The following is a 13,136-nucleotide window of genomic DNA, read 5'->3' as shown; positions in this document are numbered from 1 at the left end:
ATCTATTCTGTGTATTCTGTAATATCTGCCTTAAAAATCTGCCTAAATATCTCTATGCACCTATCCCTTAACCTCATTTGCCAGTTCACTTTAGCTAGCTCTGTTTTCATAGCCTCGTAATTGCCCTTATTTAAGTTTAAAATTGCTAGCCCTGGGCCCACTTCTCTCCCTCAAATTGAATGTAAAATTCAATAATATGATCGCTGCTACCTAAGGTGGCTTGTGTCAAATTTTGTTTGGTAATGCTCCTCTGTAAAATCTTGGGCTGTTTTGGTATGATAAAGATGCAATGTAAATGCAGGTTGTTATTAACATCTTGTTAAAACATGCATAAGGCTTATATCTTCCTTGGTAAACCATTTGACATGACCTATACCCAGTACAGGTCTAAATGTTTAAAGTAAAATTATCTCTACCAGCAAAAGCTGTTTTGTATTTGACTGTTCAAACTGGTAGCTGCAGTACGAGTTCCAGCCAGCACTACATTACTGCCTGACTCCTCACCTATCTCGGATTCAGATTCTCCTGATCAAAAGGAAGCTCTTGAACCGACTAGCATTCGTCTGGGCAGCTCTGCTGATAGTTAAATTTTGCATATGGTGTGAGATGGCCTCAATCAGGTGCCCTCACTTTGGGAAGATGGTAACAAAGTCCAGTCAGTGTGGGACTGGGTGATCTTAAATTGTGGGGCCAGTGGGAGAATTAGAAGATCCTCAATGTGGAAGTTTTGGGAAAAATGCTCTGAGTTGGGCACCAATGATGTGGCCTGAAAATGTGGAAGTAATCGAGGGGTGTGACAGTAATGTGATGGAAGTTTCAGTTAGGGCTGTGCTGGGAGGTTAGCGCAGGTTAATTGATGTAGTTTTAGGATATTGGGAGAAGGTGGTCCTGTTGGATCATGAGGGCGTGGGAGAATTGGGACTGACAGATGGATTTATCAGTTATGGCACCATGGGTTGAAGAAAGTCATAGAATCAGACAGTGCAGAAGGAGAAATAAAAACTCGGGTCTGGCAACATCTGTGGAGGGAGAAAAAGTTAACTTTGAGTTCAATATGACTGTTCTATGGAACAGAAGGAGACCTTTATAAGAACATAAATATGAGCTGGAGCAGGTCATTTTGCCTTCCAAGCATGTTCTGCCTTTTGGCAAGATCAAGGCTGATCTTCCTTCTACCTCAACTCCACCTTTGTGAACTATTCCCACATTCCTTAATTCCCTTAGTATCCAAAAATCTATCTCTCTAAATATATTGAATAAACTCAACTACTAAGAATCGACAGTTCTAGGGTAGAGTGTTCCAAAGACACTCGACCCTTTGAGTGCGGTAATTTCTTTTCATCTCTGTCCTAAATGGTTGACCCCTTATTCTGAGATTCTGACCTGTGTTCCAGATTCCCCAGCCAGTGGAAACATTTTCTCAGCATCTTCCCTTGCAGCCCCTTTTAAATAATAAAAACAAATTGATAGAAAAACTCAGCAGGTCTTGCTGCATCTGTGGAGAGAGAAAATGTTTTGAGTCCATTATGACTGCACTTTGGAACTCGAGCATCTGCAGTATTTCGCTTTCATTTTAACCTCAGTTGACAACACTACTCCAGTTCAGATCTAACCGGTAATTTATAAAATGCTTAGCATATACTCTTTACTTTTGCACTTTCTGCCTCTATTTATAAAGTCATGGGCCATGTGTGTTTCTTTTAACAGCCTTATTAACTTACAAACCTTTTGAAGGTGGTGGAATATGAGATTCTGGGGTGTGTCTGTTCTAGTTTCCTCTTTATAAATGAAATGCACAATTTTATTGCCTCAGCTCATTCTTCTCAAAATGCATCACTTCTTTACATTAAGTTTAAATCTGCCAAGTGCCTACCCATTTCACCATGCCTTTGTAGTCCTGAAATCTGCTCCTGTCACCACTGTGTTTACTGTGTGAAGTCCTGGGGTTCTGGAGCACAGGAAAAATGGAGGATTGGGTATTAGAAGATGAAACTGTCCCTTTGAATTAAATTTCTAAACCGCCATTTTTTTAAACTATAATATCCAAATTGAATTTAAAAAAACATACTGAAGCAGTAAAACAAGTTTCTAGCTTTAAACTGTCAACAACTAAAGAGTAAGAAGTAAACTATTTTGGCTGTTGGAACCTGATATAGGTGGGGGGGGGGACATCAAAGATTGGTTGGATGGAAGGAAGTTGATGTGCTCTTCTGAATATCATTTAAATTTCTTGATCATATGATCGCTCACTCCATGGCCATGCTGCTCCCTATCTCTAACCTCCTCCAATCCTACAGCCCCAGGATCTCTCCTCCAACTCTGGCCCCTTGTGTGCCTCCTGCTCCATTTGCCTATCATTATTATCACATGCCTTCAAACATTTAGGTATTGAGTTTTGGAATTCCCTCCCAGCACTCCTCTACCCATTGTTCCTCTAAAAACCTGCCTCTTTGACTAATCATTTAGTTATTCGCCTGAATATCTCCTCCTTTATCTTGGTCTGATTAAACTGTCTGATTATGCTCCCATGATGTTTTAAAATGTTAAAGGTGCCATATAAATGCAAGTTGTTGACTTTCTTCAAATTGGCATTGAATGTCCTGGGGCTTTTAAGTAAGGAAAGTATTGTAGTCCATCCCAAACCAGTCTACATGCACCTCCTGATCAAGGTTCACTGGATACTAATAAAGTGCAGGAACCTAGAAGTGCATTTCTTCTTCTCCTTTGGCTCAGGATTGTTTGAGACTTATCATGGTACCTCATGTTTGATCTGACTTACATCAACTAACTTCTAAAAGGGTAGGGACAAACCTGGAACCTTTCTATTGCTCAGTATCACACTGGGCATGGGTAAAAGCAGGGATGGCAGTAGGTGTCTCTGTCTCTGTTTCTCCCTTACTTCAGTTTCTAATTCAACCTGATTTGCCATGAATTAAATTTTCCAGCTCGTACTTCCAGCTTGAATAACCATTGCACAATTCTTCAATCTGACTGATTTAAGGAGATAGTTTCTTGCTTTGTTAACGCAGGTTCCAGATCCCCAATAGAGGGCGCTGCATTAAAAAGGCATTCTAACCGCCGTAAGTGCCAATCAAAATCCCATGCAAAGCCTGTAGGCAAGTGTGATGAACCACTGGTGCCATTTGTTTACTCGTCACTGAGGGCAAAGTCCAGCCCAATGCCCTGCTGCTTTCAGCTTTCAGTTTTCATTTATGCAATTTCAAAGACAACAAAAAACAGAACACCGTTGTTATTGAACCTTGATAAGTTAAACATAAAGCATTTAAAATTGAACTCTTCAGTTGTGGCCTTGGTTAGCACTACTGCCTCCAGGGACCCAGGTTCAATTCTGAGTGGAGTTTGTACATTATCACCATGTCTGTCTGGGTTTCCTCCCACCATCCAGCGACCTGCTGGTTAGGTGGATTGGCTATGGTAAATTGCCCCTGTGTGTGTGTGTATCTGTGAGTGTGCGTGATGCACTGGCATCCTGTCCTGGGTGTACCTCGCCTAGCACCCATTGCCTATTGGCACAGGCTCAAACTCCCCCCGACCCTGAATTGGATGAAGCAGTTTTGGAAAAGTGAGTGAGTTGTATCCTTTACAACCTCCAATAATTCCCTTTAGTTAAAACAGCACAAATTCAAGTTGCTGAATGCTTTCAGGAATAAGAAAATGAAACTAAACACCAATGATAAACACTCCTTTGTTAATCCCCATTTGTTTATACTTTGGTTTTGCTTCAACAAACTGCTGTCATTTACCCATGCTACTCCCAATGGCATAGCTTGACTTAACCAGCTGGAAGATATTTAATATGTTAGCATGAAGGAGCTCTGAACTCCCTCCCTTTCTGACTTCTATGGTCAAATTGTGTTCTTTGTGTATTGAGTTTAGTGGCAGCATGAAAATTTCCAAAATTTGATCTGAAGTTTAATAGCGAAGTACTTAATACCATTGCTACCTTGCTCTTGTTCCAGAATCCTTCCATCTATGAAAGATGGTGGGCATGAAGCAAGCAAATCAATTTCAGATAGGCTATCTTCGTATGTCGCACCATTGCTAATGGCTGGAGAGATCAATCCTTGAGAGATGTGTCCTGCCACAAGTGTCACACATGACACTACCAAGTGTTGTTGTGGGTTGTTATCAGCATTGGCATCTGTAGCCACTGGTCATCGTGATGTTGCATGCCAGCCCACAGGAGGTGTTGCCACTTTCCTCTGTCATCAGCTAGTGACTCCAAGGTGTGATAATCAATGCCTAAGGCCTTCATATCGCACTTGCAAGTGGAGCTGTTGGTGTACTACTAGGCTCCTGACTCCGGCTACCTCACCAGACAAAGCCCTTGGCTATGCGACCGTATTCCATCCCATCGACATGCTGTAGCCAATGAAGCCGCCTCTTGAGTTCTAATAAAATTGGGAAGACTACCGCATTTCATGATTTTGTCTTGCAAGGATTTACCCACAATGTGCTGCAGACAGGTGGAAATTGTTGAGCTGCTTTTGATAGCTGTAAATCAAGGTGCTGAAAACAAGGTTTATAAACCATCAGCTTGGCATCGAAGCATTTAAAACAGTAACAATCTCAATTATAGTGTTCCACAGATTCTGTTCATATACATTATCAGGGGTAGGTGGGATACAGATGTCAGGTTACTACCAGATCAGCCATGATCTTGTTAAATGGTGGAGCAGGCTTGTGGGGGCTGAATGGCCTACTCCTGCTCCTTGTTCGTATAATTTCTATTTTAATTCAAAATACATGCAAAATATTTGTCCTAATCTGTGATCCCCTCAGATTTCCTCATGTAAGATAGTTTAATTTGTTGACGTGTGCAGGATTTTAAGTGTGTATAATGTCATTTTTGATTTGCAGAGTAAGGAGTATTTACGCCATCTAATAGTTGCTTGGTTAAGCAGCTTATTTCCAACAATGCAAATGCTACAATCAAGCCGTTTCCATTGAACTGAAAGCTGCAATTAGTTTTTCTTGTGATTTCTAAAGCTTCGGCTTACTCAAATTTCTTAGTGTTTACCTGCCTTCTCAAGTCGCAGTGCCCCATTCTCCTGATGTCATCAGATTGTGCCCTGCATTTAATAATGGCATAAACTGTCTGATTTGAAATATTTGACTTGTCTTTTTATGTTGAGATGTGAATAGGATAGGAGGCCTATTGACTAAAATTACAGGGATGCAAAATGTTGTACAGCTGAGAATTTATCACCCTCTTGAACAAAAGTAAGCAGGGTCAGGCTATTATGCTAGACAACTGACCCATTACTTTAGATTAAACAGGGGTATTAATGAGTATTACTGGGGGAAGAAAAAAAGACATTTCTTGTCCAAGCTTTTTGTCTTGTACTCTTCAGGACAATTCACAAGAAAATGCCAATGTCAGGGGAAACGACATATTTATGCTGTATGAGAAGAGAGTGCTGATTGGTTGGCAAATGAACTCTGGTAGAGGTGCTGCCATGGAGAATGCACCAGTTGCTTATGACTGACAGTTAACAGCCAAGCATTGTTTGAAACTTAAACCAGGCAGCGTGACTCCGGTCAAGGCATTGCCCTAGGGAATGAACCAGGGAATGGCTGGAACTTATTTTTTTTAGCTGAAACAGGTGTAATGTGTGTGTATTTTCTTTCTGTCTGCAAAAGACAGGGCCCTGTGTATTAATATATATAGCTTCCAATACACGCAAATGCACCACACTGAGAGCCCAACTGGCAATCTTAAATTGGTTGTCAGCAGAATTCTTAGCACACTGAAGATTATTTAGCAAATGTTGTCCCAATTGCGGAATTGTATCTCCTGTTGACACTGTTTTGAGTTCTGCATGCACGTGCTGATTGGGTACGGTCTGTACCTTGTCCCTTGTGAACAGTGGAAGGGACATGCTGTTCGATTCAATCTGCCAGTCTTTGGGACATACAGCCTACATAACTAGCATGACACTGGCACTGAAATTCATATGCCATAATACTCATTTGTGTGATAGGCAGAACATCTTTTTGGATTGACGGCAGCATCCTGTTAGTGGCAAATCCCACTCGTGTTACTAATGCACAATGGAATGCCATTTTCAAATTGTGCCCGCCCCCTTTCTCAGCCCTACCAGCAATTGAAAACCTGGCCCAAAGAGTCTGCAAAGGGATATAGACAGGTTAAGTGAGTGGGTAAAAATTTAGCAAATGGAATATAATGTGAAAAAATGTTAATGTGTTCACTTTGGCAGGAAGAATAGAAAGGCACTAAACTATTCAAATGGAGGAAGATTACAGAACTCAGTGGCACAGAAGGATCTGGGTGTCCTGGTACATGAATCACAAAGTTAGTATGTAGGTACAGCAAGAGATTAGGAAAGCAAATGGAATGGGGAATGGAATATAAAAGTAAGGAAGTTTTACTGCACCTGTACAGGGCATTGTTGAGACCACATCTGGAATACTGTGTAGTTTTGGTCTCCTTATTTGAAAAATGATATAATTGCTCACTTAATTTGTTTTGTATCCTTTTGCAGACACTCTACCTCCTTTTGACAACTTACTATCTTGGTGTCATCGGCAAATTTAGCCACCATACGTTCAGTCCCATCGTCCAAGTCATTGAAATAGATTGTAAATAGTTAAGACCCCAGCACTGATCCCTGTGGCACTCCACTAGTTACAGCTTGCCAGCCCTAAAAGACCTATATTATTCCTACACTCTGCTTCTCATTAGCAAACCAATCCTTTATCCACGCTAATGTTATCCTCTACACCATGTGTTCTTGTGTCATACCTCTGATGTGGCACCTTATCAAATGCCTTTTAGAAATCCAAGTACACCACATCTATTGGTTCCCCTTTATCCACCTTGTTTGTTTTTTCCTCAAAAAACTCTAAATTAGTTAAACATAATTTCCCTTTCACAAAGCCATGTTAACTCTGCCTGATCACATGATTTTTTAAGTATCTTGCTATAACCTCCTTAATAATGGATTCTAGTATTTCCCCTGACAGTTCTTAGGGAGGTGGTTGAGAATAGCTTGGGCTTGGCTGGCATACCTTCCACATTGATCTATCTGCCAACTCTTCCTGCAAGGCACATCCGTGATGATTTGTCACTTGGCTGAAATATCAGAAGGCTGTTGTATCATGGAACTGTAACCTAGATTTAAGAACATGAAAAAGGAGCAGGGATAGGCCATATGGCTTCTTGAGCCCACTTCACCAGTCAATGAAATCATGGCTGAACTTCTGCATCAACCCAGCTTTCTTACCCTATCCCCATATCTCTTGATTCAGAGTAGCCTCTAATCTATTGATCTCAGTCTTGAATATACTCAACAATTAGGCATCCTTGGCACTCCAGGGTATAGAATTCCAAAGAGTTTTCCAATGGGAAGTACTGTAACATCAGTAGCTACTTTAAATAAATGATAGTGCTGGTGTTAGATTTAGATTAAAAAATGCGGATTGCATGAGTGAATTAATTTGGAGGACAAGTTTTTAGAAAGAAAAATGTTATTTGCTCTACATTTGTCTCTAACTCCTTTTTTATTCTACCTAGTTCTATTTTAAAAAAAAACTTCTCTTCCACGTTTTCCTGTAGATCACAGCCAACGGAGACCTTCCAGCCCACCATGTTTGTGCCGGAGTTTTGTTGCAGCAATTCAAAACAAGCCCGCTGTCACGCTATCTTTCCCTTCCCTGTATCTTGCTCTGCTTTAAAGATTTGTCTGCTATTCACTTAAAGATGCAATGGTATCTGCCTCAATCCCATTGGAACAGCATTCCATGCTCAAACAATCCCCCAAGAAATTTCTTCTAACCGGTCACCTCCTTTAGTGACCTTATCACTAATTCCCCAACTAGACGAAAGTCTCTTCCTATTCCTTATTTCAAAGCCCTTCAAAATTGAAAAGGATCCATCAAATCTCCCATTGCCTTCACTGCTCCTGTGGAAATCATGCTAGTATCTTAAGTCTCACTTCATAAATACTCTTTATTATCCTTGTATCTTTCTGGTCATTTAGCACTGTATGCTCTGACTTGAATGTCCTTTCTATAATGGGTTGCCTAAAACTGCATGCAGCATCCTCTTGTCCCTATTTAGAAAGCCAAAAATGAAATAAGCCTTCTAATCACTTCATTTATTGACACTGGCATTCTTTAAATTATGAATTTGCAGGAGGATTGCTGTTGAGTTGATCAACATCTAAGAGCTGTATACATATGAAATCGATCAGCCCTGTTACCTGTGAACACCACCTATGGGTTTTTCAATGTTAATTGTGTAGACACTACAGGTTTTTATAATTGCCAATGGTGCCTGCAGCTGGAGTTAAATTTTCTTTCCCATTTGTCATATTTTCCTAGTGCTGCTACAATTCTATTTTTAAAAAAAAAACGGTGTCTAACTTTAAGCAAACTATTTCAACAAAATGTACAATATTTCACAAACGTGGTTTTATTTATCAATTGAATGATCTTTTGACACTGTCATTAAGGCCTTGCCTTGTGTCAACAGCTGTACTTCAACTGGATATGGTTTACAATGCAGCAGATAAATTAATCACCTCTGTGCATTCTGATTATATACCGTTGGCAGAATTACTCTCCAGTCAGTATATCAAAAGGAGTTGATAAGTGGAAGTGTGTTCCCTTGTTAAGATTTGAGACTTTTTTGCTCTTTCTAAAGACTTTTTAAAAGTGATGAATTTATCTAAATATTTCACAATTGTACTCTTATGTAATGAATTTCTCATAGGAAAATCAACAGCATATATGGTTTACTAATGACACTCATATTGAGAAATTTGGGGGTTTTCTTGCAGCAAACCAGAAACTTCTAATGACAGAATCCCTGTGACTTCAGAATTTGCTACTGTAAGCATTCCAATCGAGAGAACTGCGGAGGAGGAACATTAGCTGGATGATTAATTCCACTTTTACAATTCAAAATACTCAATCTAGGGGGATGGAGAACTGGTGTCTCACTAGTTTCCTCCTTAAATATGTGTACCTGACATGCTAGTGCAGCAGGAAGTAGAGTTCTCCAAAAATACAACTGTCATCATGCAGCAAAGATGGGTCTATGAACCACAACTCGATTGTGGCTTTTTCAGTACATTTATGTCTGCGCTCGGAGCTCAACACTAACTTTTCTTTCATTAGCATCTGCTATTATCAATGCTTGAATGAGGTTAAGAGGTTACTTAAAGCGATAAATTAACTAGGTAAGAGTTGTGCTATGTCCATGCACACTGATAAAATGCGCAATTGTGAAACATGTCTTTTAATATTGGCAACCTCTGCCATTTTGGATTCCACAATATAACACATGATTTGAAGAAGAATTCTAGTAATGTGATTTTCCACTGCCATTCCTTCCACTCAGAAGTTAACTGAGGGAAAGCAGATTCGGAAACTATGAAATAGTGAACTGTTACTGCTGCAATTTTACCAGGTGTTTAAATAATAGCCAATGCTTCCTTTACTAAATCAGAAGATAACTGAGAACCTGCATCATGTACTCCCCTGCTCCCTTGCAAAAAAAAAAATTAAGCGAGCTTTAAAAGTCTCCTCTTTTCACCTTGGATTGTTTGTTTGATTCAGATCAATGTATAGAAGGAGGGTCAGAAAGCTGAAGTTGGATGTTTTTAAAAATGTTCAAAGGACTTGGCAATCAGGGTGATGTTAGGATGCCAGTTTGAGCGTGTACGATATCAACATTTTATTATTTATGTCAGAATGCCAAGGCTCTATTTATTGCCCATTGCTAGTTGAACTGACAAGTTCAATAGTGCTCTGCTGCCTTGAATTGCTGCAGTTGTACTGATGGTGCTCTCACTATAGTGTAACTTCCATCTATTTTTTCCCTTTTAATAAAGTGCAGGATCCACTGCAATAGTCTAGACCATGTTCAACTGGTGTCTGAGTTGGATAACCAGAATTTAGGAGCAAGGAGGGATTTAACAGCATTGGAATTGGACTGGATTTTGCTAGGATGGGTGATGTGCTCCTGAACTTCAACAGAACAGGGATAGGGAGTGAATCTTAATTGTGGCAGACTGCAGAGAGCAGGTGCTGAGGGTTTATAGTTTTGTGGAAGGCCCCGACAATATGGATTGGGAGTGCAGGATTTTCGAGATTGGTCCTAGAGTTTGCCTATAACCTGAATTAGTCCCGTGGTTTCTAGCATTGGAGAATGAAACCCTTAGATTTAGTGGTAAATGGTACAGCATTCTGAGAGTTGTCTCCCTAGAGATTGGCAGCATTGGGGTTACGTGATTTGGTTTGTCAACACTGGGCTGTAAGCACCAGGAGAGAGTTTCAGCATTTTGGTATCTAGGCAGGATCCTGGAATTTGGCAGCTTTGTCAGCTCAGACATTACTCTGAGAGTTGGATGGGGGGAGGTGGGGTCAGTGTCTGCTGCAAACACATGCACCTACCTTGTTGAAAAGTTGAAGTTATCCCCATGCTAGTAATTGTAGAAATGGCCTGTTGAGATGCATTCTAGGCATTTCTAAGGTTGGACTTGCTTGCAAACAATATTACAAAAAGAAACTTTGAGTAAAATGAGCATGGATTGAATTGCTGAAAGCCAGTTTAGGTGGGTTTGATATGAAAACTGTTCTTAAGAAATATTGTGCTTTGCATTAGCAAGGAATAAAATCAAGATTAAAAACAAAAATGTTGCACTAAGTTTTTATTAATGTTTATATTAGGGCCAAGCAACTCAGTTTATGGATTGCGTTATGAGGATGTATTTTTATTAGAGAAAAACATACAACTTCTAGTGCCCTTTCATTCCTGGCTGGATTTTGATAAACTGTAATCTTAAGACAATGGGGGACTGCTGGCCAGCCATTATACACAACTTGCATTCTATCCAAGTGGGATCTAAAGGGAACAGGCACTGAAATGCGCCTCAGGAGTGTGAAAGACCCCATCTCCTGTTGGTGCACGCTGTCACAAACGTTTCTCTCTCTCTCTCCCCCTGCCCAATCGATCATCTCTCTCTCTCGGAAGCATTGTGCACAGATATGGCAGAGTAACTGTTCAGAGAATGTGTGTGACGTGTGAATGAGGGTTGCGATTTACCTAGTTTTGTTTCTTAAATTTGAGGAGTAGGGTCAATCAACGTAACTTGCTTTCTGAGTTTAAAATCAAAGAACGTATCTGATTAATTCTTTAGAGGGCACGTGCCCTGATTAATTCTTTATAATCTGAAAGCATACAAAGTGGGAGTCCTGCAGCTTTGGCGCAAACACAGCCTTGCTAAATTCACAACTAAACCCTGTTATAGCCAGACCTGGAGTGGTAAATTAGGGTGTTAATTTTTAGCCGCCCTCACGTGGTTGTAACAATTGACAGGGTTGGTGTTGCTTTTTCCATTTGTGCCCCATTCACAGACTTAATACTGAAATCCAGCTAGCTTCTTTTTGAAAGTTGTTTTAAAAACTGTAGTGATGCACAAATTATTTAGTACTTTCTGCACAAAGATTAAACAGTTTTGTTTACTTCCAGGTTTTCAATCGTTTGTAGACTAGATGAAGGTGATTGTAATCTCATTACTACCGTTTACTCTTGAGTGTGCTTTGTTTACTTGTATTGCTATAACATATACAAGTTTTGATATCCAATCAAGTTCACAACCTCAATATATCACCATTTATCAAATCACAGGTCTCATTACATTTGATCCAATTTTGAAACATCACAGCTGTTTGCTGGAAAAGGGCCGAGTTGAAGGTTTCATTGATAAATGTTAAGTTTAAATAAAAATCCTTGTAATATGCACACCTTCATGATCTGACATGTAGATGATGTGCTCAGGGTTTAGTATTGAAATGGGCAAACTTTTGCACAGTGCAAAAAATGTTTAATTGAACACAAGAACGTTCATACGATATTTTTTTTGCTTTTTATTCCCAGTCCCAAACCATGAACTATGTTGGACAGTTATTGGTAACAGTCAAGGAATTGTACAAGGGATTAAATCCTGCAACACTCTCTGGATGCATTGATGTGATTGTGGTCCAACAGCAGGATGGCACCTACCAGTGCTCACCGTTCCATGTTCGATTTGGAAAGCTCGGGGTACTTCGGTCAAAGGAAAATGTGGTAAGTTCCAATTGTGAATAGAAATGAATGTTGAAGGCAATGGCTGAATGAACTTTACTTGAGCCAATGTATCTTGAACTTGTCATACTTTATTCAGTGTACCATAACTGCATAATGCAGTGTTAATCTTAGAGTAAAATTCCATTTTGGAATTGTAGATCCCATTATGTGTGATATGTTATTGGCTTTTTATATTGTCAGTTACATATTCACATGTATTTTTCAGAAGCTGAAAAGTTCCAAGGCTTTCACATCATTGTGCTGAAGATAGAGGAAGTTAAGCTTAAAAAAAACCTGAAAAGGAGATTCAAAACTAAATGTGAAAAATTTGGGTTATCAAAATTTTCTAATGTTAATGCATTAGGACTAAGATCTGACTTTTGCTCTGTCATCAGTAAATTGAAAGGTTCTCAAAAAATTCAGTGATGAGAAATATCCATCTGGCCCATCCCTCTAGTACATTGTCCCTTCCATCACCATATCTAATTTATATTTTGTGCTTCCATTACCTTTGCTCCTGTTTTTGGAATAACCTAATATACAGCAGCAAAAAAAGAGTAAAACTACACTGGCTGGGCAAAAAGTCCTTCCTCTTGAATCTGGTGACCCTCCCCAGCTCCACCATCTCTGATTCTTGTCCTTGACTGTGCTTTCTTGTTGCAGTACAGAATTAGCTGTCTTGTGTTAAATCAGAATTAGCTGTCCACCTTTCCTTTTCTGAGCTTGGGTCTGTGCCCTCATGAAGTTTAGTACTAAGTCATACATACTAGGTCGGTCCAAGATTCGAACCCTGGTTAGCTGATCTTGGCCATGGAAGTAGAAAGAGCATTGCAGCCAGCACAGGAGGAGGAAAAATGACCAATGTTCCTGCTCCTGAGCTTTAATTCATTGAGCAGTCGGATGCCGTAAACATGTAAACATCTTGATTTATTATATTAAAGGCACTATATAAATACTTGTCCAGAAATCAACTAAAAGTCAAGAATTAACCCAGCTGATGGACTGATTTTTCCAGAAT

At 39.8% G+C, this 13,136-nt stretch overlaps 1 protein-coding gene across 4 annotated transcripts in view; it reads left to right on the top strand.

Moving 5' to 3' along the window:
- The window catches only part of lpin2 (lipin 2), a 107,736-nt gene that overhangs the window by 24,044 nt on the left and 70,556 nt on the right, over positions 1–13,136 (top strand). For all 4 annotated transcript variants that reach the window (XM_078540633.1, XM_078540632.1, XM_078540631.1 and 1 more), the window contains exon 2: positions 11,930–12,118. In XM_078540633.1, the coding sequence (XP_078396759.1) occupies positions 11,939–12,118 (180 nt within the window). In that variant the 5' untranslated portion in view covers positions 11,930–11,938. The remainder of the gene's footprint in view (positions 1–11,929; positions 12,119–13,136) is intronic.

This window comes from Cetorhinus maximus, chromosome 4 (genome assembly GCF_964194155.1).
Source record: "Cetorhinus maximus chromosome 4, sCetMax3.hap1.1, whole genome shotgun sequence".
NCBI lineage: Eukaryota > Metazoa > Chordata > Chondrichthyes > Lamniformes > Cetorhinidae > Cetorhinus > Cetorhinus maximus.
Note: the sequence above shows the minus strand (reverse complement) of the source record. Positions and strands in the feature narration are given on the sequence as shown.